This window comes from Verticillium dahliae, genomic scaffold (genome assembly GCF_000150675.1).
Source record: "Verticillium dahliae VdLs.17 supercont1.7 genomic scaffold, whole genome shotgun sequence".
NCBI classification, from domain to species: domain Eukaryota; kingdom Fungi; phylum Ascomycota; class Sordariomycetes; order Glomerellales; family Plectosphaerellaceae; genus Verticillium; species Verticillium dahliae.
This window is the reverse complement of record NW_009276917.1, coordinates 777,470-803,891: the sequence shown is the minus strand read 5'-3', so window position 1 is coordinate 803,891 and position 26,422 is coordinate 777,470. Positions and strand designations below refer to the sequence as shown.

The 26,422-nt window shown below is 57.0% G+C and overlaps 11 protein-coding genes across 11 annotated transcripts; 5 read left to right on the top strand and 6 right to left on the bottom strand.

Annotated features, from left to right (window-relative positions):
• Positions 1-99: 99 nt before the first annotated feature.
• On the bottom strand, positions 100-1,018 carry VDAG_04330 (proteasome component PRE2; the record flags this gene model as incomplete). Its single annotated transcript, XM_009650777.1, has 2 exons — positions 100-819; positions 878-1,018. The coding sequence occupies 2 exons, from the start codon at positions 1,016-1,018 to the stop codon at positions 100-102; spliced, it is 861 nt and encodes a 286-aa protein (XP_009649072.1).
• Positions 1,019-1,868: 850 nt separating this feature from the next.
• On the top strand, positions 1,869-2,396 carry VDAG_04329 (acetate non-utilizing protein; the record flags this gene model as incomplete). Its single annotated transcript, XM_009650776.1, has 3 exons — positions 1,869-2,084; positions 2,156-2,255; positions 2,314-2,396. The coding sequence occupies 3 exons, from the start codon at positions 1,869-1,871 to the stop codon at positions 2,394-2,396; spliced, it is 399 nt and encodes a 132-aa protein (XP_009649071.1).
• Positions 2,397-2,554: 158 nt separating this feature from the next.
• Positions 2,555-4,951, bottom strand: VDAG_04328 (pre-mRNA-splicing factor ATP-dependent RNA helicase PRP43; the record flags this gene model as incomplete). The annotated part of the gene is made up of 1 exon (XM_009650775.1): positions 2,555-4,951. The coding sequence occupies one exon, from the start codon at positions 4,949-4,951 to the stop codon at positions 2,555-2,557; it is 2,397 nt and encodes a 798-aa protein (XP_009649070.1).
• A 403-nt stretch (positions 4,952-5,354) lies between these two features.
• Positions 5,355-6,937, bottom strand: VDAG_04327 (transport protein SEC9; the record flags this gene model as incomplete). The annotated part of the gene is made up of 3 exons (XM_009650774.1): positions 5,355-5,414; positions 5,474-5,795; positions 5,877-6,937. 3 exons carry the CDS (start codon positions 6,935-6,937, stop codon positions 5,355-5,357), a joined length of 1,443 nt encoding a protein of 480 aa, XP_009649069.1.
• Positions 6,938-8,056: 1,119 nt separating this feature from the next.
• Positions 8,057-9,721, top strand: VDAG_04326 (uncharacterized protein; the record flags this gene model as incomplete). The annotated part of the gene is made up of 2 exons (XM_009650773.1): positions 8,057-9,358; positions 9,419-9,721. The coding sequence occupies 2 exons, from the start codon at positions 8,057-8,059 to the stop codon at positions 9,719-9,721; spliced, it is 1,605 nt and encodes a 534-aa protein (XP_009649068.1).
• Positions 9,722-10,517: 796 nt separating this feature from the next.
• Positions 10,518-13,139, top strand: VDAG_04325 (GTP-binding protein; the record flags this gene model as incomplete). The annotated part of the gene is made up of 1 exon (XM_009650772.1): positions 10,518-13,139. The coding sequence occupies one exon, from the start codon at positions 10,518-10,520 to the stop codon at positions 13,137-13,139; it is 2,622 nt and encodes an 873-aa protein (XP_009649067.1).
• Positions 13,140-13,471: 332 nt separating this feature from the next.
• Positions 13,472-13,915, bottom strand: VDAG_04324 (uncharacterized protein; the record flags this gene model as incomplete). The annotated part of the gene is made up of 2 exons (XM_009650771.1): positions 13,472-13,762; positions 13,850-13,915. 2 exons carry the CDS (start codon positions 13,913-13,915, stop codon positions 13,472-13,474), a joined length of 357 nt encoding a protein of 118 aa, XP_009649066.1.
• Positions 13,916-14,706: 791 nt separating this feature from the next.
• On the top strand, positions 14,707-16,952 carry VDAG_04323 (oligo-1,6-glucosidase; the record flags this gene model as incomplete). The annotated part of the gene is made up of 7 exons (XM_009650770.1): positions 14,707-14,902; positions 14,989-15,152; positions 15,208-15,337; positions 15,395-15,812; positions 15,867-16,208; positions 16,264-16,360; positions 16,414-16,952. The coding sequence occupies 7 exons, from the start codon at positions 14,707-14,709 to the stop codon at positions 16,852-16,854; spliced, it is 1,788 nt and encodes a 595-aa protein (XP_009649065.1). The 3' UTR covers positions 16,855-16,952.
• Positions 16,953-17,535: 583 nt separating this feature from the next.
• VDAG_04322 (acetylcholinesterase) lies at positions 17,536-19,167 on the bottom strand (the record flags this gene model as incomplete). The annotated part of the gene is made up of 1 exon (XM_009650769.1): positions 17,536-19,167. The coding sequence occupies one exon, from the start codon at positions 19,165-19,167 to the stop codon at positions 17,536-17,538; it is 1,632 nt and encodes a 543-aa protein (XP_009649064.1).
• An 801-nt stretch (positions 19,168-19,968) lies between these two features.
• On the bottom strand, positions 19,969-21,225 carry VDAG_04321 (uncharacterized protein; the record flags this gene model as incomplete). The annotated part of the gene is made up of 1 exon (XM_009650768.1): positions 19,969-21,225. The coding sequence occupies one exon, from the start codon at positions 21,223-21,225 to the stop codon at positions 19,969-19,971; it is 1,257 nt and encodes a 418-aa protein (XP_009649063.1).
• A 799-nt stretch (positions 21,226-22,024) lies between these two features.
• Positions 22,025-24,563, top strand: VDAG_04320 (HET domain-containing protein; the record flags this gene model as incomplete). Its single annotated transcript, XM_009650767.1, has 5 exons — positions 22,025-22,038; positions 22,102-22,663; positions 22,733-23,181; positions 23,240-23,287; positions 23,453-24,563. The coding sequence occupies 5 exons, from the start codon at positions 22,025-22,027 to the stop codon at positions 24,561-24,563; spliced, it is 2,184 nt and encodes a 727-aa protein (XP_009649062.1).
• Between the last annotated feature and the right edge of the window lie 1,859 nt (positions 24,564-26,422).

Sequence of the window (26,422 nt, the reverse complement as noted above, 5' to 3'; positions counted from 1 at the left end):
AACACGACTTGATTGATCCTAGTTTACAAGTTACAGTGGGCGCCTTTGCCCAACTCCCGCCCATCTCATAACCATGTCCGTAAGCACGCCCCGTCCCATTTACTCCAGATCCGCCGTCACGTTGGAGAACTCGCCCTTCTCGAGCTTTGTCTTCCAGAAGATGGGGTTCGTGTCGCTGAAGCCGTGCTTGACCCAGCCGGCCTCCTTGACGTGGTACAGGTTGATGAAGCCACCAGAGTAGGCGTCCCTGTGGGTGGCGGCGAGGATGCTGCGGCGGCCGAGCTCGAGGGCCTCCTCGTCGGAGAGTTCGTACTTGTACTCAGCGTCGAGGACACCGTAGGCAAATGTCTGGCCGGAGCCGACGCAGAAGAGGTTGCCGGCGAGACGCGTGCCGTCCGAGTCGACGTAGTAGAGCGCGGGACCCTCCTCCTTGGTGACACCGGCGCACATGGTGCCCATGCTGAGGCCCATGCCCTTGTAGCTGTAGACGAGGTTGGCGAGGATCTTGGAGGCGGCGGCGACGGAGATGCGGCGCTTGTGGCGGAGCTCGTGGAGGCGGCACTGCATGCCGAGCCAGGCGAGCCAGTACTGGCAGTCGGCGGCGCCACCGGCCATGGTGCCGAGGAGGACAGAGTTGATCTCAATGACCTTCTTGACCGTCTGCGAGGCGATCCAGTTGCCGGCCGTGGCGCGGGAGTCGGTGGCGACGATGATGCCGCCCTGGAAGCGGAAGGCCAGCGTTGTGGTTCCGTGGGCAATCTTGATGGGGCAGTCGGGGTTCGAGCGGTCGTCTGTTGCGGCGCGGAGCCAGGAGGAGGGCTAGAGCATGGTTGTCAGTCTATGAGCAGGATCGAGGTGGCAGCAAGGGCGAGCTTACGTGTGCTACTGGGGGCATGGCAAACTTCAGGGACAGCGGGGGAGCGGCGCCCATGAGCTCGAGATCTTGCTCCTCCTCATCCCGGAAGGTGTTCTCCTCCTGGAACGCCGGACGGCTGTATCTGGAGACCAGGGCGTCCATCGTGAGGACGTGTGTATGTGTGGGTATGATTCGGTGTTATCCTGGACAGGAATCTCTGTAGTGGGGAGCGATTCTGAGGGTGGCGTCGGTGAGTGGTGAGGCTTGACGATGGGGACGAGGTCGTGATGAATGGATTGGGTTGATGTGGTGGTAGTTGACGTTGGCCGTATCGATGGATCCAAGCTCAGGCAGCTTTGGCTCGCGTCACGGATGGGAAGCTGCAGCAAGCTGACTGATGCCTTGTTGCCTGATTCGGTATGGCCGCCAATGCAGGTACTCCCTTCGGTACGTACCGAGGGGCTCACCAACGACTGCGTACCTTAGGTACCTAGGTACATGGTACATGTCACCATTTACGAATGTCTATGAACGTGTTCATACCGGCCACTGCGTATCTTCCAGAAAAGTAATAAGTTTGAGCAGAAGGGCTCTTCTGTCTTTCATTACACCTCAAGATTTGACACTGTAAAAGAAGTTCCGTGTGTACCTGGACAGGTCATCATGCGTGGTTGACTTCTCAGATGCTTCCTCGTCAATGAGATACTCTTGTTTTTCTTACCTCTTTAGAAGCCCAAAGCCATCTCCTCGTCGGCATTGTGATCAGCACAAGATGGTCCCGTAATCCTTTCAGAGGTTGCTATTCAGACCAATGTTTATCACAGTACCTACTTCGAGGCGAGGTGAAACATGGCCATCAGCTGGCACCGGCTGGCTGTATCCACACTCGAAGAACTCGACATCATGAAGCATCACCTCAGCCAGTCGTCGCCATCTCATCGATACGTGACAACTTTCATCGCCAGAGTGCCCACCTCGCATCAACTCGGAGCGCGCTTCACCATCGAGCAAGATGCGCCCCTCAGTCCGTCGCCTGGCCGAGGCTACCAACCCCAGCCGCACCCTCGGCCGTCACGCCCCCATGCCACTCCTGCCGCCTATCCCTCTGTATCGTCGCCTGCTCCGCGCCCACCGCAAGTTTCTGCCCGCCGAGATGCGCCTCCTCGGAGACGAGTACATCAAGTCTGAGTTTAGGGCGCACCGAGAGGTTGACAATCCCGCCCACCTGGTGCGTAACCTCCCGCCGAACGGCCCTCTCACCACAGCCGAGGTTGCACGAGCCTTACTGACCATGATCAGATTGGGTTCCTCTCAGAGTGGCAGCTGTACGCGCAGCAGATTGAGGGCGAATCCTGGATCGGAGAGAAGATTGCGCCGGGCAAGTTCGAGAAGCTGAGTGGTGAGTTCGGGTCGCAAATCACAAACCAATCCACCCATGCGAAGCTAACCTGCGACAGACGACCAAGTCGGCCAGCTGTATGAGCTTATGATGGCCATCAAGAAACGACACCAAGAAGGTGGCGGCGAGTCAGAGGCGTGACATCCGTCCCTCATCCCATCTGTAAAATCACCATAGCATGTACCAAATCTCAATCTGTATACCAAATCTTTTTGTACATCACGAACGCTATTCCATAGACTTTCCCATAACGCTCAGCCGTCTCGCGCGCGCGCGCGCAGAAAATGACAACCAGCATGTCAAGCCCCGCCCTGCAGCGCCTCGATGATCCAGTTCGCCTGTATGACGCTGACCTTTTTCGCGTAGTTCTTCTGCGTGTACACGTGCTCCAGGAACATGATGGCCTCCCTCTTCTGCCCGTGCAGCACGCTCGCCGGGTGGATGGCGACAACGTGCTTGCCCTGCGAAGTGACGTAGCTCGCGTCCGGCGCCAGCACAGCCGTCTTGGACACGAAGCCGCGCAGGAAGCACTTGAGGAGGGACTCGGCCCGCTCGGGCGCCAGCGGCGCAAAGGGCTGCGGGTCTGGCGGCGGCGCCTCGGCCAGGAGGGCCTCCTTGAGGCAGAGGGCTCGCAGCTGCCGGCGGATGTTCATGGCCGTCTTCATGTTGCGCAGGTTGACGCGGCGCTTCTTGCACCAGAGGGTGCGGTCGGCGTTCTCGGCCGCGTAGAGCTGCATCGTCGTCAGGTACGTCAGTATGTCGCCCTCGCGGCGGTAGAGCTCTTTGCGCAGCTCTTCGGCCTCGTCGCGCTCGTTCTCTGACTGGAGCTGCATGAAAATATCGTCGCCCGAGGTGAGGGCGGCGATGACGTCGATGACGTCGAGGAGGCAGTCGAATTGCGGCGTGGCGGCCGCCAGGAGGACGGCGCCAAGAGGGGCCGAGACGGGGAACGCTGCCATCTTGCGGCCGGCGGGGGTGATGGATCCGTCGTCTGCGAGGGCGCCGAGGCCGTGGAGGTGGATGAGGGCCTTTTCGATAGAGTCAATGGCGGGAGCGTCCATGAGGGGAAAGGACAAAACATCGTCGATGCCACGGGCCTTCATCGTGAGAACGGCGCCGAGAACATCAATGCGAAGAATTTCGGGGAGGTCTGTATCCTCGAGCGTGTTGAAGGCATCCTCGGGATATAGGCGGTAGCATTTTCCGGGACCTTCACGACCGGCACGACCGGTCCGTTGGATGGCGGATGACTTTGATATTGGCTTCGCGAGGAGAGACTCCATGCCGAGGCGGCTGCGGTACTGTTTGACTTTGGCTTTGCCGCAGTCCACGACATACCTGACACCGGGAACGGTGACGGACGTCTCGGCAATGTTGGTCGCAAGGACAACCTTTCGCGTAAACCCGCCCTTGATGGGCTTGAATGCTTCGTGTTGCGCTTCGATGGACAATTGGCCGAAGAGAGGGAACACGCGAATCTTGGGTAAGTTCGAAGCGAGAGTAGCGGCATATTCCTCGATGAGGCCCTGGGCCGCCTCAATCTCCTCCTGGCCTGTGAGGAAAGCCAGAATATCACCAGGAAGAGGTTCTTCCGTGTGTATCCTGAAGATGGACTTGAGAAGAGAATCCTGAATGTCTGGGATCGCCCTTGGCAGATGAATGGTCTGCACCAGAAACTGTCGTCCAGGGATGCGCATCTCGCCAACAGAAATCGCCTTGTTGGCCGAAGGCACCGGCGCTTCCTCATCCTCGAGGACAGGCGCTGCCTCTGAGAAAAAGTGCTGTATCCTCTCAACGTCAGCCGTAGCACTCATGATGACAACCTTCAGCGGGATGCCGCCACGGCCCGACAGGTCTCCCAAGAGGATCTGTTTCAGGAATCCTGACAGCAGATCGACATCCACGCTCCTCTCGTGGATTTCATCGACAACAATAGCGCTGTACTGCCGAAGGTGAGGATCATGCAGCAGCTCCTGCAGCAACATGCCCTCCGTCACGAACTTGATCTTGGTCCCCTTGGGTACGTTGTGATCGAACCGCACCGAGTAACCGACCATGCCCTCCGCCCCAGGCCGCAGCGGCGTGCCGGCCTCCTTGGCCACGCGATGAGCCAGCGTCGTGGCAGCGACACGCCGTGGCTGCGTGATGGCGACGACACCGCCGACGGCAGCCTCGCGACCGTCGTCGCCGACCTTGACCGTCTTGCGGCGGCACCAGGGCTCGGCGGTCAGGAACTGCGGCACCTGCGTCGACTTTCCGGAGCCCGTCTCACCAACGAGTACGACGACGTCGTTCTGGCGGACCTTGGACTTGATCTCGTCGCGATGGGCCCAGATGGGGAGTTTCTTGCGGGACTCGAGCAGGACGGGGTCTTCCTTCCAACGGGACGTCGGGCCATTCTTGGCCAAGGGCTTCTTGTCCTTGCGATGTTTGGAGGAGGCGCCATTCTCTGTCGTCTGCGGCTGTCGAGATTTGCGTTCTTTTTGAACGGAAGCGCCCTCTCGTTCTGCTGCCGTTTTCTTGGGCTGTTCTGAGACGGTCACTGCTGGAAATGGTTCTGGCTGCGGGGCGGGCTTCTTTGCTGGCGGATTGAGGTACCCCTCAAGGGAGATGACCTTGTTGCCGACCTTGAGTACATTCTGGTTGCTGAGCTTGCGCTTCTTGCTCTTGGGCTCGCCGCCCTTTGGGTCCGACATGGCGATTATTTTCGTAGTTGAGTTGGTCTCACAGAGGTGATGAGCATCTCAGAAAATTTGCTGGGGTCAGAGGCTGGGGCCGCACAGGGTGTTGGTAGAGGTCCACACCCCCACGGATCCACACATGGTCCTCAGCACGGTCAGACGGTTGCGTTGAACAAGTGCGAAATGGACATGGCCAGAATTCTGATCGTTTCAGTACATCATCTTCTGCTCGTCCGCTGGCATGCTTCGAAACGAATGAAGAATGAAGCAATGACAAATCGAGGGAACGCGGCCACTGAGAATGAGCACGTGGATGGACGGTTTACTCTCACTACTCGAGAAAGTCAATCCGAAATAAACTCCATTACTCCAACCTAGGTAGTATCATGCTATCGATCCTCCCATTTCCCGAAACAGTCTATTTGATGCGGTCGAGACGGGCCCTGTTGAGCCTGACACCATCGTCCACCATGTCCGTCTGCAGACCGTGTTAGCAAGAGTGTGTACACGGCAACGGCCCACAGCAAAGCGACTGACCTTCTCGTTGATCCTGTCGGCAGTGACAATCTGCCTCTGGACCGTCTGGGTCTGCGCCTTGGCGACCCTGTTGAGGACGGAGACGGCGCCGCTGAGCTCGTCCATCTGGCGGTCAATCGTCGCCTCGTCCTCGAGCGCCTGGTTGTTCTCGTCGTCGTCCTCGTCGAGGAAGACGTACTTGCTCTTCTCCGCCGCCGACGACTTGCCCGAACCACGCTGCTGCGACTTGTCGCCGAGGTTGAGACCACGCATCGTCTGCTCCATCTGCTGCGACGAATCCCAGCCGTTCTTCCTCGTCTCGTTGCGCAGCTCTCGCTCGGCACTGCACATCACACACACCGTCAGTCAGCCGCTGCTCCTTTCCCCTTTCGATCCCCCGTGGTTTGATCATGGGGGGGCTCACCGGTGGTTGTCAATGACGTTCTGCTCGTACTCGGCCGTGCGCTTGCTGTTGGTAAAGGGGTTGTTGACGTGGACGGCAAACATGGAGCGGTTGAGGTTCTTGAGCTTCTTGGCCCGCTCGGCGCCAATCTTGTTGTAGTTGGCCGCCTCGTCGAGGCGCTTCTCCGTCTTGTTGAGGCGCTCCTCGTCGCGCGCGAGAATGTTCATCGTGTTGATGCCCGTGTCGGCGGCCTGGTGCGCCAGCGCAATGGACCGCTGCAGTGAGTTGATCGACTCCTGCCGCGTGTCCTGGATCTGCTTCTTGACGTCGCGGACCTCCTGCGCCTCGATCTCCTCCTCGGTGAGCTCGCGCTCGGCGCCGTAGCCGCCGTACGGGTCGTCCCCGGCGCCAGCGCCAGCGGAGGACGAGGAGCCGCCGGCGTTGTCCTGGCCGTAGCCGTTGTGGCCGCCCTGCTGGCGCTGCTGGTTGCGCTGCTGGGCGCCCGAGAAGAGTTGGTCGCGCTGGGCGTCCGTGTCGTTCGAGTTGGTGCGGCCGAGACCGCCGTAGCCGCCGGGCCCGCGTGCTGATGCGGCCGAGGATGCCCCGTATCTGTTGGCGCCGCCGTAGCCTCCACCGCTGCCGCCGCCGCCGTTGTCGTAGCGGTTATCGCCGTACCCGCCCGACGCACCGTACCTGTCGGCGCCGTAGCCGCTGCTGGATCGCTCGTTGGCGTCGCCGCCGTAGGGAGGTGGCGGTTGCGAGTAGGTCGAGGCGCCGCTGCCGGAGGGGTTCCGACGCGGCCCGGGACCGCCGGGGAGGCCACCGGAGCTGCCACCGCCGCCGCCGCCGCCGTAGGGGTTCGACTGGAAGCCCCCCGGTCGTTGTTGCTGGTAGGGCGCCGAGGCGGCGGCGGACTTGGAGCTCTGGGCGTAGGGGTCGTTGGCTGGCGGGGCTTGAGCGTAGGGGTTGTCACCGGCGGGCGGCTGAGAGGACTTCTTGCGGCCGAAAAGGGCGCTGCGAGAAGCATCGTCGTCACCGCCGTCGTCGCCACCCTTCTTGCTGCCAAAGCCAAACTTCTTCATGGTGGCGGTTTGGGATCGGTGGGGTCGCAAGGTATGTGCCGTGTCTTTTGGTACGTAGGTGAGGGGCTGCTGTCGACTTATTCTGCGTGAATGAGGAAGGGATTTCGGGCTTCAATAGGGATCGGGAAGCAAGGTGTGGAAGTCAGTCTCAATCGAGGGGGAGGACTGGTTTTTGAATGATCGGTTGACAAGGTGGCAAAGGTGAGCCCAAAGCCGACTGTTTGTCTTGGGTTTGTTTCGAGGAAAGAGGTTTGGGATGCAAAGGTCTGAGCCCGACAAGGAGGCCCCCTTGGTCCCCCTAAAGGTGTCAGGGAACCCCCCCCTAGAGCTTAGAGCCCACCAGGACCCTCTCCGAGCCCCTAGACGCTGATGCGTGATGGGGGGCTGAGGCGGGGGGCGTGTGTGGCTCCACTCGACTTTGTGCTGTGTACCTTAAGGTAGCTCGCCTGCCTGCCTTGCCTGCCTGCCTGCCTTGCCTGCCTGCCTGCCTTGCCTGCCTTGCCTGCCCAGTGTGCGAGCAAGGCTAGGTTTTGTGCTCAGCCCCACTACACGCGGTACCGACGAGGCATGGACTACGTACCTAAGTGCTGAGACCCTGCATCTGGTTCGCTCGTGGCGATCGTCACGGCTGTTGGGCGCCCCTCAACCAATGCCTGCCGTCTTCCTACCTGCTGGTGCTGAGTGGGCTCGATCCAATATTATCGCCAATCATTCTCACGCTCAAGCGTCCGATTCCTTACCTTACCTACCTTACCTACGCTTGAATGCAAGATACAGCACAGCAGAGAATACAGACAAAGCCAACACAGCTACAGGTATATATATGTTGCGTTCGCTCGACACATCTCCATGTCCCAGCCCCGATGCCGGCCATCGTGATGGATCCATGCCGCCAGAACCAGGCCAGGCATCCCAGGGTTCGATGGTCGGCGGATCGCCATGGGCCGAATCGTTCGACTCGGACCAGCGAGGGTCGTGTTCGATTCAGGCCAACAAGGCCCTCATCCCGGTAGCGTCGAGTGCTTCAAAGCTTGACCTTTTTTTTCGCAACCATGTCGCAGCAATCCCAATTGCGTTGACCATGAGGACCTTGCCTCACCTGATTTCTCTTTCCATCCAATGGCAGCAATAGGGAATCCCGACGAGGAGCGCCTCGGTGAGCATGCACCTTTGCTCGACCATGAGCGAGCGGACGACGACCGCACACCAGCGCGCAAAGGCCACGAGAAGACGGCCCGCCGGTTGTATCTGTCGCATTTCCTGTCAACATGGAACTCGCGCGTCTTTGAGTTCGGCGCCGTCATCTACCTGGCCACAATCTTTCCAGACACATTGATGCCCATGTCAGTGTATGCCTTCATCCGTGGGCTTTCCGCCATCGTCTTTGCCCCGGCCATCGGCCAGTTCATTGATACGGGGAATCGCTTGCGCGTGGTTCGCATCTCCATTGGTATATATTTTCCGCTCCTTTGCCTTGAACAAGCTTTGGTGGCTGACTTTGATGACACAGTCTTCCAGCGCATCGCCGTGGCCATCTCCTGCGCCGCCTTCTACGTCCTTGTGCTCGGGCTGCCCCTGGGTCGTGCTGGCGAAGCGGGTGTGCTCGTGATCCTCTCTCTCTTTGCATGCGTCGAGAAGATCTGCTCCATCATGAACATGGTGGCAGTGGAGAAGGATTGGGTCGTCGTTGTGGCAGACGGCGATCAGGATGGCATGATGCGGATGAACTCGCAGATGCGTCGCATCGATCTGTTTTGCAAGCTGCTAGGACCCTTGTTCATTGCCATGATCGAAGGCGTCTCGGTGCAACTGGCTCTCATCGTCAACCTTGCCATGAACATTGCGTCCGTCGTGGCCGAGTACCATGCCATAGCACGGGTGTACAATGATGTTCCCGCACTCCAGGAGCCCAAGCAGGCCTCGGGAGAAGAATCGACAATCGCAGAGTCTTCAGGAGACTCGCAAACCCGCCTTGGGTCGTTGCTAGGCTACTTGCGACGCATGGCGAAGCAGTCTTTCGCCGACTTTCGCCTCTACTTTCGCCATCGCGCATTCCTGCCGTCCATCGCTGGCGCCTTTCTCTACCTGACCGTCCTCAACTTTGCCGGCCAGATGATCACGTATCTGCTGTATACCGGCTTGACCGCCACGGTGATCAGTCTCGCGAGAACACTGGGTGTGGCGTTCGAGGTCTTGGCCACGTGGGTGGCCCCTTGGTTGATGGGACGCATCGGGCCGGTCAGGGCAGGTTTGTGGATGAGCATCGCCCAAGTCACCATGCTCGTCGCAGGCTTCGCCGTCTTTTGGGTCTTCGAGGCGGAGCGGCCTCTCCTCTCGACAGCGGGCCTTGTCGGCGGCACGATCCTGAGCCGACTGGGCTTGCGCGGCTTCGACATGTGCTCGCAGATTATCGTGCAAGAGGTATGTGCGCTGACTATATTCCGACTGACGCATCGCCCGCCACTGACACTATGTGACCAGGACGTCGAGCCCGAGAGTCGCGGCGTGTTTTCCACGGTCGAAGCGGCGTGGCAGAATGCCTTTGAGCTTCTCTCCTACATGGCCACCATTTACTTCTTCCGCCCGGAGCAGTTCAGGTGGCCGTCCCTGATCTCCGTCGCCGCCGTTGCGTCGGCGAGCGCGACGTACACGGTCTTTGTGTACATTCGCAGGGGTCACTTGCTGCATCTTGATGCGCTGGCTGGGCTCCTGGGCAGCCGAAGGGCGAAGCAGAGGCAGAGGGAAAGGGCGCTTGGTCGCATCATGGCGAGATCTGATCTGTAGACAGGACCTTGTGTGTTGCATAATAGCGAAATGATCGATTGACTTGCGCATATCTCCTCTCAACCGCATATGTGTTGACTGCCGCCGTGGGTTGTCAGCGATTCTATGGGCACTACATGTACCTCGGAGGGTATCGAAACTTTTGCCTGAAATCATGTAGATGCAACTGAATGGCAAGCTGCAAGCTGCAAGCTGTTCCGTGGGAGCTGTACATCTTCGGCGGGTGATTTGGCGTCGCAGGTGCTGGTCAGTACTCCCGTCCAGGCTTCCCCACTGCAGCAGGACTCGTACCTTGTACCCCACCAGGGCGCTGGATGGGCCACAGAGGTCACTGTTACAGCAGCGGCCTGCGTCACACCGGGAAGGCGGAAGACTCATGCAGACGTGTCGTGCCTGACTGGAACTGGCCTCTCTCATTTCCTCAACATCTGCTTCTTGCCATCCTCTGGTGTCTGGCATCTTCTTCCACCATCATCCACCGCACCAAGTAGCCAGCCATAGACCTTCTCACGATACGCTCAAGGAGCCATGTCGTCGCTCCTCTGAGAATACGTTGTCTACCAGCAAACACATGCCGACGAAGAGGCATAGCCACCACCTCCTTTGGAGATTCACCCAAATTGCCAAGATGATACCTCGATTACTCAAATTTGCACATGGCCCTTTGACGATCTTGAACACTTTCGCAATACGAACCGCTCTCCTCGACGCATTCTCGGTCCTGCACATTTGAGTGACACCATCCACCTACGCACACACACACACACACACACACCGCCAACCAACAGCCGCAACCATGGCCTCGGGCTCCATCTTCACCTTCGACGCAGACCCCCAGAGGGTGTCGTCGCCGTGGCTGGGACCAGATGATGCCGCCGCCCGAAAGTCCTCGATGCCGGCCCTCCAGCAGGCGTCATCCAACGACCAGCCGCTCGAACCCGTCATGCTGTCCGACTACGGCGTCACCAAGCTCGAGGCCGAGCCGCAGGAGGGCCCCACGGAGTACAAGCTCCATCTGCTGCTGCGCCCCCGCCGGCGGTACAAGTCGATGAGCACCGTGCCCGACTCCACGCGCGCCGCCGTCGCCGTCAAGACGGAGCCGCGCGGTCTCTCGGCCACCTCGACCGAGTCGCGCCAGATCCGCCTGCAGCAGCTGACGACCCAGCTGCTCTGGCGCCTGCAGCAGTCGTCGCCCTACCACGTGCTCAAGCCGAAGGACCTCGTCGTGCCCAGGCTGCCCGACGACGCCGTCGATCTGCGCCAGGCGCTCCAGGTGCAGAGGCCCGTGCTCGGGCTCGAAGAGTCGCGCGGCGCCCTGTATGAGATTGGCGTCTCCGACGACGGGACCCTCGTCGGCCTGACGCAGGATGAGATGGACGAGAGCATCGTCACGCTGCGGGTCATGGCGGCGACCTTGGGCTGCCGAGTCGACCTGCTTCGCGAGGTCATTGTCGGGGAGTGCGAGTGGCCCGAGACGGCCGAGCTTGTTGACAATGGCGCATCAGTTCCGCCGCAGACGCTTCGGCACGGCACGCTGCGTGTTGCCGAGGCGTTTGTCACGCCCGACTTTGGATCTCGAAACGGGGACCCAGGGTCTCGAAACGGCTTGTCCAAGCAGGACGCGGCTGCCGAGTCGGGCATCGACAAGAGCGAGAGCCCCAGCACGAGCCGGTCCATGACCGATCAACTGCGCGTCACATTGACGGGACCGACAACCTCTGGTAAATCGACGCTGCTAGGCACTCTGTCGACGAGCACAATGGACAACGGTCGTGGCAGGAGTAGGCTCAGCTTGTTCAAGCATCGACACGAGGTCGTCTCCGGCATGACCAGCTCTGTCGCGCAGGAGCTTCTTGGTTACAAGGCCGACATGATCGTCAACTACTCGAAAACCCACGTCGAGTCGTGGCTCGATATCCACTTTGAGTCGGAAAATGGGCGCCTCGTGTTCGTGTCGGACTCGGCCGGCCACCCGCGCTTCCGGCGGACGATTCTGCGAGGCCTCGTCGGCTGGGCACCTCAGTGGACGGTCTTGTGTCTCGCAGCCGACGACCTGGAAACGAACTCGGCCAAAGATGGCATCAGCTCCTCAGCGCAAGACGTGCTGGGGTCTGACGGTGCCAACGTCGACCTTGCCAAAGCGCATCTTGAGCTGTGTCTGAAGCTCAAGACGCCTCTTGTCGTGGCCATTACGAAGCTCGACCTCGCCACCAAGACCAGCATCCAGAGAGTCCTGGGCAAGGTCTTGACGCTCATCAAGGAAGCTGGACGGATCCCCAAGATCCTGCAGCCTGCGCAGAATGAGCCTCCGAGCCCCTCGGCCATATCTGCGTCGGACTCGGCCAAGGTCAAGGGTGCTCTCGGTGACTTGGCCCAGGGGGGTGACCTCCTCAAGTTGGTGCCAATCGTGTTGACCAGCGCCGTGAGCGGTGCTGGTATCGGCCTGATGCACGCTCTCCTGAAGGAACTCCCTTTACCCCGCGTCCCCACTGCTCATGACTTCGTCGGAGAGGCTTTGAACCCAGAGCAGCCCTCATCTGTGTTCCATATTGACGACACGTTCAGCCGCCCTGCTGATTTTGCTTCCATTACTGACAATGGCTCGCAATCCGACCTGGGGATCGTCGTCTCGGGCTACCTGCGCTTCGGCCATCTTTCCGTGGGCGACACAATCGTGGCGGGGCCGTTTCCATCAGGTGACGATGACGTCAAGGGCAGAACGCCGGAGGAACGTCCGTCGCCCGGGGGCGGCTATGGGCTTTCGATATCGCACCCGTCGTCGGCCGAACTGGCTAGGGTGGCGATCCGTAACGCCGTCGCCGCATCGACCATCAAGGGCGAATGGCACAACGCCAGGATTGTTAGCATCCGCAATCTACGTCTCGGAGTGCGGACCCTGGCAGCCGGGCAGGTGGGCACAATCGGCATCCTGCTCGACGTGCCGCCGCCGCCGGCCGGCTCATCAGAGGGGAGTCTCGAGGCGCCCCGCATACGCAAAGGCATGGTCCTCGCCGTGCCGCCGCAGCACATGCTCAAGACGGGCATGTCGCTGCAGGCGGCGAGCGGTCTGACGGCCATGTTCCACGACCCCAACGCCGCGTCGCTCATGATCGGCACGCTCGTCAACGTCTACTGCGGGACCGTCCGGGCGGCGGCGCGCGTGCTGGGCCTGTCAACGCTGCGCGCCCGCGACGGCTTGCACAAGGCCGTGTCCGCGACCGACGAGGTCGAGGAGATATTCGCTGTGGACCAGGACGAGGATGCCACGAGGCCTACGGGCGTGGAGGTTGTGCTGGAGCTGCTGACGAGCCGGGAGTGGATCGAGCTGGGCTCTCAGGTTGTCATTCTCGAGGGCGGGCGCAACGATCGCTCTGGACTGGAGGGCTATGTCGGGAACATTGTAGAGATTGTTGACTGAGCGCGTTGCATCTAAATTGGTTTTTTGACGTTTCTGCATTTATGTTTACTGCACCTTTTTTTCATCATTCGGTCTGAGAGCGTTGGGCAATTACACCATTTTCCTTTCTTTTCAGCTAGAGCCGAATCGTCTTTTGATGTCCCAGCACCTGAACGAGCAGCAGTCCATGTTTCGCAATGCGCAATGTCACTTCAAATGAAGGAAAAAGAAGAAGAAAAAGTCATATCTTCAGGACCTATGTACCATTTTGACGCCTGACGCCATACTATGCTTCTGCCATCATGGCCTGATTTCTCCCCTCCGTTCCCCTCTCTGGCTCCGCCAGCGTCCCGTCACGCCCGCACAATGCCGAAGAACAGCGTCCACGTCAAGATGAAGCCCGGCAGCCCGCTGAAGATGCCGCCGACCCAAAAGTCAAAAGGCGACCGGAAGTAGCGCGCCGTGCTCAGCGGCGGCAGGCCGGCGGCGGTGGACGAGGGCGCGATGCGCAGGACGTAGGTGAGGGTCGTGACGAGGGCGGCCAGGGCAAAGTAGAAGAGGAAGCCGGCGTAGGACTCGAGGCCGAGGATGCCGGCGGCGACGCCGAAGAGGGAGGCTGTGATGTTCTGGAGGTTGGAGAGGGACTGCGGTGGCCGGGGGGAGGGACTGTTAGGACCTGCGCATGCGGAGACGGCTCGGTTCTTGGGGAGGGGGGGATATGTTTTTTTTACCTTTGTGTTGTGGATGATGGATTCTTGGACGATTGGGGCGATCTGGTAGTCGCGTTCGGACGGCATGGTGGCGGTGTGGACGAGTGACGCTCGTGGGTGTGGTGTGGTTCGTGGCGAGGCGAGGCACTTGTGGGTTTGGTTTGATGGCTTGCGCGCACGTAGGGACGAGCTTGGGTTGGAGGACTGGTTATGCTGGCGATGGAAGCTCGTTTGCTTCAAGTTGTAGCTGGAAGCTGTCTACTGTCGTGCCTGCCCCACTCCTAGGTGCTTGGTGTAGGGAAGGTCGCTGAGTGAGGATCAGTCACGTGACGGCTACATGGAGCAGGTCCATCTCCAGCTTGAGGAGGTCCGATGTATGGTCCGGAGTAATCGTCAATAAAGCAGCCTTTTTGGCAACAAGATCTAGTGGATCTCCCAACTGTTCTCCCGCCGAACTCAACTCGGTGCATGAGAAATGCTGCTCATGTACTAATGAACGTCTTTCGATGAGGACCTAGGCACACGAATGGCGGTTCCCTACAATGTCTTCTCATCAGCCACCAGAGACCAGCCGGCTTGCTGATCTACCCCGCGCCCATCGCAGCTTCAGCTCTCCGCACCTCCACAACATGGCACATTACCTCAAGTGGTAATGTGCCGTTTTGCAGCGCCAATGAGCTCCAGACAGCTTGGGCGGGCAATTCAGCGAGCATACGAGCGGCAGTCGCTATCGTCACCCCCCGTGCCTTTTGAAGCTCTGGCTCATATAAGCTCCAACCATCCAGTCCATCTGTCCCTATGTTCCTAGGTGTACCAGCGTGTAGATTTCATCTCCAGTCGATTTCTTTCTCTTGCCTTGTATCATCTCGTCGTGCAAAATGACAGTCGTCACAACGAACCAGAGCCTCTCAAGCGAGTCTCAACGGCTCTGGTGGAAAGAAGCTACGATTTACCAGATCTACCCGGCGTCTTTCCGAGACGGTAATGGCGATGGTCTCGGCGATATTCCTGGCGTCATCGAAAAGCTGGATTACCTTCAGAGTTTGGGGGTTGACGCAGTGTGGCTTTGTCCCAGTATGTTCCTGCATCCACTTGTTCCGAAATCCAAGGAGCCTTCAGCATCACACGAATGCTCAGAAATCTGACTTGTGTGCTCTCAGTCTTCGCCTCACCTCAGGTTGATATGGGGTACGACATTTCAGACTACCGCGCCATTCACCCACCCTACGGAACTGTCGAGCATGTTGAGAAGCTCATCGCCGGCTTGCATGACCGCAACATGAAGCTAATCCTGGACCTCGTCGTCAACCACTCATCTGATCAGGTGGGAAACCCTGCCTTACACCCGTCAACACTGTTGTCGATGCTGACTTGACTAGCACGAATGGTTTCAAAAGTCAAAGTCATCGGTGGACAGCCCCTGGCGGGACTGGTACATTTGGCGAAAGCCTCGCTACGATGCTGCTGGCAACAGACAACCCCCCAATAACTGGGCAGCCGCCTTTGGAGGTCAGTCAAGCTCCCGAAGTTTGGTTGGACATTGGTTCTGACGTGCGGGCTCGACAGGCAGCGCTTGGTCTTACGATGAGACGACCGACGAGTACTACTTGCATTTGTTCGCTCCCCAGCAGCCAGACCTGAACTGGGACAATCCCTCGGTCGTCGGCGAAGTGCACGAAATCATGGACTTTTGGCTGAAGAAAGGCGCTGATGGCTTCCGCATGGACGTCATCAACTTCATCTCCAAGGAGCCCGGTCTGCCAGATGCCCCCATCACCCGACCTGAGCAGCCGTACCAGGATGCAACGGCGCTGTTCTGCAACGGCCCGAGGCTTCACGAGCATCTTCGAGGGCTGAGGACGCTTCTGGATAAATACAATGCCTTCAGCGTCGGTGAGATGCCAGGCGTCAAGGATGACGATCAGGTCGGCAAGATCGTCGCATCTGACCGCAAGGAGCTCCACACCATCTTCCAGTTTGACATGTAAGTGTGCCCACTTAGCATGAACATCTCGGCGTTTAACTAGAGTCTGCACAGCGTCGACATGGACATTGGATCTGGTGGCAAGTTTTCCCGCCACGACTGGACTTTGCCGGATTTCAAGGCCATCATCAACAGGTGGCAGACATTCGCCCGAAGGGTAGGTGGCTGGAACGCCATGTTCCTGGAGAACCACGATCAGGCTCGATCGGTATCCCGCTTCACACGCCACCGGCCTGAGCACAGAGAATTGGCGGCAAAGATGCTGGCAACGCTGCTGTGCACGCTCGGGGGTACCCTTTTCGTTTACCAGGGGCAAGAGCTTGGTATGGGAAGCCTGCCCAAGACCTGGGGAATCGAAGAGTACAAAGACATTGAGACGCAGAATGCCTACCGAGAGTATGTTTAGATGACACCGGGACACCCAAGGCATGTACACTGACTTGTTGTGCAGAGCCATCGAAAGGCTGGCTGGTGACGAGAAGGGCGTTCAGGAACTGTGGACAGAGATCCATCTGAAGGCTAGAGACCATGCTCGTTCTCCCGTTCAGGTACGTCGATATCGACCTGATCATAAGAAGGCATTCTAATCACCAATCGACAGTGGACCGCCTCGGATAACGCAGGCTTTTCGACTGGCACGCCGTGGATGAGAGTGAACGATGATTACACTCGATGGAACGCCAAGGTGGAGGAGAGCAACGCGAATAGCGTGCTTCATCACTGGCGTGCCGGGTTGAAAATTCGCAAGCAGCACCGGGACCTTCTTGTTTACGGGGCTTTCGAGATGCATGACCCTGGGAACCTGTCTGTGCTGAGCTACACTCGGACCGCTGACAAGGGTGGGGATCAGGCCCTGGTCGTGCTCAACTTCACGGACGAGCCCTGCAACTGGACTGTAGCTGCTGAAAATAGAGGACTTCTTGTGGAGGAGAACGTGATTCTATCGACGTATGGGACTCGGGGGGCATCGGGCTTCTCTCTCGGCCCCGATGGGCAGCTGACGTTGCGCCCATTCGAGGCACTTGCTTTTGTTGGAGCCTAAAGCTGTGTGAAAGCAAACTTACAATAAGAATGAACGTGCTGAAGTCAGAAGGATAGCCAAAATCAGACCTGCTCCTGAGAGCCGGTAGTCCATGTGCTAAACCCAAGACCCCATGCCACTCACTGCTCAGTAACCTTCGCCTTCGATGGCCCTAACCTCAAGCGTCACATAACGAGCCCACACTTGGCAGTGAATCGCAACGCCGCCTTTTATCGAGAACTTGCTGTGATTAAGGAATGCGCTCTCCTCGCCCTCACTGCCCCAGGCCAGAAGTGCGGTTGCCGGGCGGACCCTCCTTCGGCACTATCAGTCGAACCGAAGGTCATCCCAACGGTTGTATGAGAGATTCTGTCAGATTGCAAACTGATGGTGGAATATAAACTGTCCAATGACAATGTCGAACACTACTATCCAGCTGAAATTGGTCGGTCCCTGGTTCGTAGGTATCAGATCGTCGGCAAGCGGACCTGTAATCGTGTTCAAATACTAGCATGTTTGATGTAGAACGATCATACCAGCAACGGCTTGTTGGTGACGGTAGATATTGGAGTACATGCATACGGTCAAATACATGATGGATCAGACTACCCGTCCGCCGCTTATTCAATCTTCTTGAAGACACAAAAGATTACTCCAGCAGTGGTTGGATTGACTCCATGAACTTCCCCTTTAGGCCCATTATCACGGAAAGGGGTCGTGCTCACGAATCCCAAGGCACACGCCATCCAGCTCAATGCCATCAACGTGGACAAATACCTCCCCACTGGACCCCCCGAAGCGCAAGAGGTCGCCACCGTTAGCAAGCCTCGTGTCCATGGGTTGCCAGCCGAGTGCTTGCGGGCCGTTGAACGGGTCCTCGGCAAACGCCAGGATGTGGTCCTGCATCGAATGGCTAACCTCAATCTGAAACTCGGTCGTGTTCGCAATGTGATCTAGCAGTCCATAGGTTCCGAAGATCAGTGGCGTCTCGCTGTTGTGGTATGCACCAAGCCAGTCGTATACATTGAGGTTGGGAAACTCGGCCGCGTACTGGAACCGGAAGACGGGCACATCGGGACCAAGTCGGTTTCGGTAGGCCGTCGAGTTCAGTCCTGCGCATGTTGCGAACCCAAGGTTCCAGTCATTGACCTCGTCCTGGTCGACACCGCCTTCGAGGTCCTCTTTTGGCCAGGGCACCAGTGACGTGAACTCGTTGGACGTGAAGGAGATCAGGGCGGGCCGGCGCGCGATCTTGCCCTGCTCGGACCTAGCCGTGTAGTTGGAAAAGATGACACGATCATCGACCATCGGGCCAAATCCCAGCGCAGGCCTCTCCATACGGTCGCCGTACTGTCCGATGAAGTTGGAGATCTGCACCATCGACACCTGGCGCATGCAGTCCAGCTCTGCTTTACCGTCCTCGTCGTCGCAGTCAACGCCGCAGGGCGCCTCGCACCCGACGTTTTGCGCTACAAAGCTAAAGTTGGAATACGAAGGCTCCGCGCCCGCGAAGCTGAAGGCCGTGCCCGACTCCATGTAGTAGGATTGGGCAATGGGGTCCTCGTGGTAGGCGTAGGCATGAATGTCGGCGGCGATGGCTCCAGCCGAGCGGCCCCACTGCATGATGCGTTCGGGGTTGCCGCCGAACGCCGCGACGTTGTCGTGGACCCATTCCAGCGCTGCACGCTGGTCGAGAATGCCCAGGTTCTGTTCGCCACCGGCTAGACCACGGGCTCCAGGGAAGCCGAATATGTTTAGGCGGTAGTTGACGCTGACGACAATGTGAGACCGCGACCGCTCGACCCACGACGTTGGTATTTGCCAAGGGAGGTTGACGCCGCCGATATAGAAGCCGCCTCCGGTCATGAAGAAGAGCACAGGAAAGCCTCCTTCCGGGACCTCGCCTGTCGGCGTCCACACTGCCAGGTGCAAGCAGTCCTCGGATGTGGCCTCGCCCACCAGCCCGGATGTGTCGTTCTGCGCGCCGTTGTAGACCAAGTTCCCCTTGGTCAGCGGCAGGTTCCACATGGACTCGAGTGCTGTCACAAACTGTGGGCACGACGGCGGGTACTTGGTCGCATAGCGGTGTTCGTCTGGTGACGAGGAGAGCTTCTGCGGAGGCAGCCAGCGGCGTGACCCGACGGGAGGCTCGGCGAAGGGAATTGCTCGGAACTGACGCGTGTTGGGGAATTCAGGGTCGATCAGGCCGGTGAAGGTACCAGTAGACGTGCGAACCGTGAGGCCTGTGGTGCCTGGTGAGTCTGGACATTTCGATGCCTGGCAGCCCAGACCGTTGGCTACGAACACGAAGACGGAAAAGAAGGCAATCCTCATTTTGGGCAACAATTGCGAGGATATATCGAGGCACACCTGGGGCGAATCCTAGCTCGCCCGATTGCTGCTTGAGCCTGATTTATGTAGGCTTGTATATCTGCTGTTCGTGGACAGTCCAACCCACCCCCCACGCTTAGACGTCTCTGCTGTCCTGTGATGCTTGAGATGATCCATAGCGGCTTGGCGCGTATGGCCTGTATGTACTGTACAGCAGCCAAATATCGCTGCTAATCCCTCCATAGTACATCATGCCATCAGCGAAGGGCCCCAGTGTAATGGGGGCATACCAGGATAACGATTCGAATGATTCAAATCGGGCTGGGCTTTTAGATTTGAGGCCCCTTGAAAGATGTGATCGATACGCGTAAGCTGGAGAAATGACGATGATTGCAGGGTAAAATGATCCAACCAATTCTGTAAAGGAAGCTCAAGGATCCGCTTAGAGGCGTAAGGATTAGGACTTGCATGTCCAGGATCCGACCTTCCTTTTTTGCACAAGCTGAGAAATGATTCTGTGCAATGGTTCCCGAAGAATGCTTCTTTTTTCTGTCAGCGTATACGAGTAAACATGTAACATTGACGATGAAAGACCATCCACTTGCTACATTTGCCGCATTCGGGGTCACAAGAAGGCCTCTGGGTTATGTTCCATGATTGTCTTGAAAGCTTTGCCGTGTTCTCTCATATGAAAAGGACATGTCAACGTCTTTAAAGACTTTGCAGCGAAAGTGCCTCGATGCAGAGAATTTGGGGGGGACCCTTATGTCAAGGCTCCCGGGCCCCTTTCTATGAACTAATCTATCAAACAACAGCCTTCGGTGGTGTAGGTAGGACACGACTCGGATGAAAATCCCTCTCTAGAACCTGCGCTGCAGCAAGTGAGGCCTCAGCCATTGACTGAGTTCTCTGTTGATCACTCTCGGAGAACTCAGGCCCAAACATTGCCTTTCCCTCAATGCAGCTAAGAAGAGCATCGCGGCGGGGGTGTGGAACGATAATGTCATCCATCCACCTTGTAATTTTGGACTTGCTGAAGGCCTGAATTGCCCCCATCATAGCCATCCGTCCGCCGAGTTCGTAGCTTTTCAGCACGGCATCGATCCCTTCTGTCTGAAGCCATGAGTGGACGAGACCGGACCGCGGAAAGATGTTGAAGACGGCCCAGTGAAGACCAAGGAGAAGCACCAAGGCAACGCCATCCCAGCCTTTCTGGCCGGCGACAAATGTCATGGCTACCAGCTGAACAAGGTTCGCAAACCAGAACCAGGAGGCAGCCATGTCCACGCCCTCGCCGGAAGGTACGAGGAACATGGGCTTGTTAAGCAACGTATCGACAATACCGCGGTCCCCGATCAAAAGGTTCCACTCTGTCGCATTTTGGTGGGATGCTACAAGCATGCAGGCGTCGTGTGCCTCGTTGTTGCTGAGATAACCCGTGGGACGCTGGATCTTGATGTTCCAGGCGACTGCTTGAGACAAAGCCGAGCTGACGACAACGGTGGCCGTTCCATAGGCGCCGATGAGCCCAAGGAATGCGGACAAGCCCAGAAGAGCTATAAAAGATAAAACGCGAAACCAGGTCCTGTCTCCCAGCTTGATGCAGATGCCCAGCAGAGTCCGAGCGGTCGACTTCCTTCGGAAATAGAAAACATTGAGGACCTGATAGCGCCTCTGAGGTATCTTATTTGGTGTGACAGGATCTACGGTCCGGAAGTGGCTCACGTGTGACGTGGATGACGCTGTTCTGGAGGAAGAACTCTTGTCGTTGTGGGACGCTGACGCTGTCTGTGCCTTCGCCTCTACTGGCACCGCCGCAAGCTTTTCGGGCATGACCTCGCGCCTCTCCTTTGAGCGTCCTAGAAAATATCGCATGACCGCTGCGCTCGCAGCGCCGTTCGCACAGGGAAACACGCTGCCCCATGAAACGTCCCATACCGTTGTGCTGGAACCGCCTCGGGTGCTTGCATAGTCGAGAAATCGCGTGCCATTTCGGAGCAATCTTGAGTAGCCAGAGAATATGCCGAGCTTTGGAAACAGACCAACAGGCAGTGCTGCCATCAAGGCGACATCGCCAGTGGTGAGATAGTCATCACGCTGATTTGCAAGATGGGTGACGAGAGGCAGAATTGCGCCCCACTCCGCGACGATATTCGGTAGAGGGGGGCCAGGGAGGTGTGACGGAATGTTTAGCGACCCTAAGCTGGCCTGTTCAGGCGAGGAAAAAAGTTCGGAAGGCATGACAAGATGCCGTGTTTGAAATGACGGTGAGGAAGCTGTTGGTAGTTGGGAACGAGGAGTCCCAATGACACCCACCGAAGCTATTATGTACTCGTCTTACGGTCAGATCTTACGATCGGGAGAAACAGACTCACGGCGGCCTTGTTCGTTTTCAGGAGATCAATGATGGCTGTGTCAGATATGTAAAAAGTCGCTTCGAAGACCTCTGAATGGGCCCCTGTTAAGGCTGACAGAGTGAATGTCCAAGGGGCACTACCCAGTGAATGCGTATCGCATGATATCAACCTCACGCACTAACTCACAGCCGCGGATGATAATTGAGGCGACGAGAGGCTGTGCAATGGCCAATGGGTCGTAAAGGGGACTTTGGTACTGCTTTTCATGCAGCTGGCCCCGCATATTCCACGGATCCTTGGTCTCCTCACATCTCACGATGCTGAGCCGTCTTACGCGACCACCAACCACCCACATAGAACCACGTGGAAAATGTATTTCGTGTTTGACCACCCTGCGCAAGAGTCATTATTTCCGTCTGCAAATCAAACCTTCTTGCTTTCTTTGACTATCACTGGATTCGGCTCATCAAGATCACAAACTCGGCATGAACCCTGACCACAGCATGACTGGGGGCTTGTACCCGGACGCAGATCGTGTCCGATCCATCCTGTGCGGGGAGTATTCTCACTACCAAACCAGCGACTTGACGGATCGCTTCTTCAGATGGGAAGAGTTTCACACAACAAACTTGACTATACCCGCAACAGAAGAGGGCAACCCTCCTCAGGTGGTCCTGAAGTACTACAGCGCCGCAGAGCGAGATTCGTTGATTCGAGGAAAATGCCAGGAACTGTACGATGCGACAGCCAACCCTGTGGACCACATTCAAAGGCTGGATCAACAGCTTTCTAGCTATATCCAGTGCGAATGGCGTCCCCAAATCAGCTTGGACGATTTCGTCAGCGGGGTTGTCGCAGTTCTGCAGCGGCTACCGAGCGAGACCACTACGCTCCCAGATAACTTGGACAATGTTCCCCGACCATATTTCAGCGACGAAAACAAGACATCGCAGTCTCTTCTTGTCAATCGCTGCATTCCTGAGAACGTGATCCGATTTGCGGCATACCAAGTCATGGTCCAGGCCCAGGACGGATTCACAGATAGAGAGCTCCAGGATGCACTCAACGGAACAGGCGAGCTTATACACACTTGCGTCACGTTGGAGGGAGAAGAGGTGGGAGATCCGGTCATCTGGATCGTTGTAAGGGCGTACCTCTGGTCATTCTGGCAGCGTGCGAGGTTGCTATACCTCAGTTGCTTTCTCTTGCAGTCCATGAACCGAGGATTTGACCATGATTCTGAGAGCGCCTACTGGAGTAGGAACTTTCAGGTTTCTCCTGGTCTGTCTCTGCGGGCATTCACCGAAGAGAGTGCGGCGCTGAAGAAGCGACCCAACATGTGTGGATGGATGTTTGAGCTTCTTCGTGGCGACCCAAAATGCACCGGCCTGGATTTCGACCTCCTTCATCATCGCTTCAGCGAGGCCTTCAGAGACAAGACACCCCGATGTCGCGCCGATAGGGAGGCAGCTTGCTCCGGTAATACCTGGCGAGATTGCCTTCGTTTCGACCGTCCTGAGCCAGCAAACCAGACGGCGCACGATCAGACAACACAACACACCCCTGACAATGAAGAAAGACTCGTATGGAACGAAACGTCATACCTCAGTGTTGACGGCGCTCGGGCTGTCTCTATTGGGCTCACTGATCAAGAGTTGAAGTATTGCGAAGCATCAAATCGAACCATGGCTATATCGCATGTCTGGATCCATGGTCAGGGCGGCCGTCCAGACGTCGGCATCCACAGATGTCTTCATGATCGATATGTGAGGCTAGCCAAATCTCTCGGATGCGACAGCTACTGGATTGATTCGGCGTGCATGTGAGTAACCCGGTGAAGTTTCGTGTTTCGCCTCTTCCCTTGTTTTTTTTTTCCGGTCTGGAAAATTTCACAGCCCTGTTGATTGTCGTGGCTGACGAGCGTGTTCCAGTCCTTCTGATGAGGAGCTGCGGCGAGAAGCCATTCGCTACATCAATGATGTATTCTACAAAAGCAAGTGTGTCTTGGTTTGCGACAAGGATATTATGGACCTTGACGCAAGTGACCTGACGACAGCACGCCAAGAGAGCCTCGTTGCAGCTGTCCTGTTCTGTGACTGGAACATAAGGGCGTGGACTATGCTCGAAGCTCTGAAGGGTCGTGGCCATATCAGTATTCTGTGCAAGGATAACCGCATCATCGAATTCGCAGATGTCCTGAGGCACGTGTGCGATTACGGCCGGATCGATCTTGCAGTATTCTCCCTCTTGCTCCCGCACACCATTTCATGGCGAAAGGAAGGCATGCAGAAGCTCAAGTCTGAAGTCTTTGCCAATGACCTACCCCTGGAGATTGTGGGTTCTTGGTTGAGTCACAGGCCTGCGAGTCGCGAGTATGATGACGTTGTCATCTGGAGTTTGTGTTTGGGCCAGCAAAGTCAGAGAGCAAGGCACCCGGATCAATTGTGGGAGAAGCAAAGCCAGGTCCGTACGGGGTTCCTAATGTCCAGCGCCCCAAGACTATCGACACCAGGCAGGAGCTGGGCTCCCAGCACAACGTTCGCCTTTTCTGACGACGTGAATGAGAATACCAAGGGCATCCACCGTCCCTTTGACAGCAGTTTCACAGCCATCGCCACAGTTGAACCGGAGGGGATTTGGGCCAGGTGGTGGGTGCACGAAATCGAACAAGGCTGTCTATCCAAGCTGCTGGGTTACTACAAAGACAGCGTCGCGACAGAAAGAGAGCGCAGAATGAGGCGAGAACTGGGTCGTGTTCACAAGGTGCTGAATCTTCACGGCCGTTACCTTGCCCTATTGAGGCCGATGTACCTCAGCGTTGCCACTCGTTTTGACGGTGTCCAGCAAACACAGAGCTACGCGAAGTCGGGCGTTTTGCTAGCTGTGTGTGAGTCTGAAAAGAAGGAGGAGAAGGCAGAGCCGGGCAACTATCGCTTGAGAAACTCGCCGTCGTGGAAGTGGATCTGGCGAGGTGTCTATGAGTGGCCATCTGATGTTGACCTACCAGAGTTCACTTTGCACCATGGGCTGTGGATTGCCTAAATGTCGCTTGCTATTTACGAGGCCATGTCCTGACTGAACAGAACGTTCAATCAATATGCTGCATGTTCGCGATATATAGTAGCCCAAATTCCTGTCCAAGCCTAGTAATCATTCCGATGGAGGGAATGGGGGCGTTATAAGGGCAGTGCATGAAGAGGTCATTGGCACGACATCGATGGCGAGATATGCCCCTCCTCACATTCAAAATTCATCGATATCGGATGATGAGAACTGAGCCTCGCTGTCAGGGCGTATCTACAGACAAGTGGCAAGTCACAAAGGGGTTTTGAAGCCTAGCTGGGGGTTCAAGGTTGCGGAGATGAAAAGAAAAGGGCTACGCATGGCCCTCCTACCTGCGGAGGGCACGATTATAGACTTATCCCTCTACTATATCTAGCAATCGACTGCGGAAGGTGCCTGCGGAAGATCTCTCTACTCTGCCCTCCCCTTCACCACCAAGCCAAAGCCAACTGCCAATGAGTAGGTCTCTGGAGAACCTGCATGTAGACACTGTCGCATACCTAATGATGACTTATCCCATTCTTCAATGAGATACCCTGTCATTTTACGACCACATGACTTTAGGCTCAGGGTGTCTTCGCGCTCGGGTGACAACTCCCGATGCCACTTAGCTAATCGATGTGTGAATCATCTCCAGGGCTTGGTGGTCCTGGACTGCTGAAACTTCTGTCTGAAAACGCGTGTATTTTGGGCAGCAGTATTCTATCGCAATCGATCGGAATTATCAAAAGTAAGAAGGCAGCAAGGAAGTAGAAGGTGTAACTATCACCACAAGTCTACTTGCATGCTTGACCGTAGCCTGCGTGCGGCAGGCACAGTCAACTAGGTACCAGCATGAGAAAGAAGGCTATCGGCGGCAGGACCGGTTCAGAATAGATCGATTAAGAGAAGCAGGGACAATCACATTGTATGCTGTGAGTTTGCTAGTAGGGGAAGAAGAACGGAGGTTGTATGTAGAATGACCCTGGGTCAAACATTTTCATCATCGTCATCACTACTTTCCTCAAGGTAGCTGCGCATGTATCGGGTGGACTTGCCCAGCTAATGTCCAAAGGAAGCAGGTAGTCCGCCATAGTTGTTTCCATTTGTGACAACCTCGTCAAAACGCGATTTCCTCAAATGCGTGCCCACAAGATTAGGGGAAGGATCGTTCTGGGTAGAATGTTGGTCACACTTTAAAACCAACTCCAACAATCATGATACTTCTTCTCCCATTCCCAACTCCTCCTCCAGTTCATTGTTTTATTCTGCCTTCGTTTTCTTGTCATTTGCAAGCTCGATCTCGACTGTTCTGGCTGCAAGGCTCTTCGAGCAGGGGACCGCGGTTTTCTTACGCATTGCCACCTCAAACGACCTATCATGGCAAACTTTGGACGCTGCCCACGGTTTGTTAGCGTGATCACGGATTCTTCCAACACCGTCTTCCTCGGACAATGCTTCATCTATCTTCATTGCACTCGGTTTTCTTTGTTCTTCAGTATCATATCTCGGTGTCGCTGCTGGAAGCCCTTCTCGCTTGAGAGGTTGACAGCGGTCGGTCGCCTCAGACCTCCACGGGCAGTTGGCCTTTGTGTTCAGTCTCATCATTGGCAACAATGAATGATCCCTGCAAGGTGGGTGGTCCCCTCATGGGGAAATTAAGACTCTGAGCGGGCTTGGAGCCCTGTGATGATCAAATGATCCCTTCCTACGGGAATGAGACCACCCACGTGTGTCAGCCTCGGCTGCCCCCCCAAATATGGAATTCTTTTCAAGGAACAACGACAGCCTCAGTCCGCTCGCGTAGCGGTAAACTCGCCGTTGAAGGTGAGTTCTCTTCCACTGCGTCGAAGTTGGTC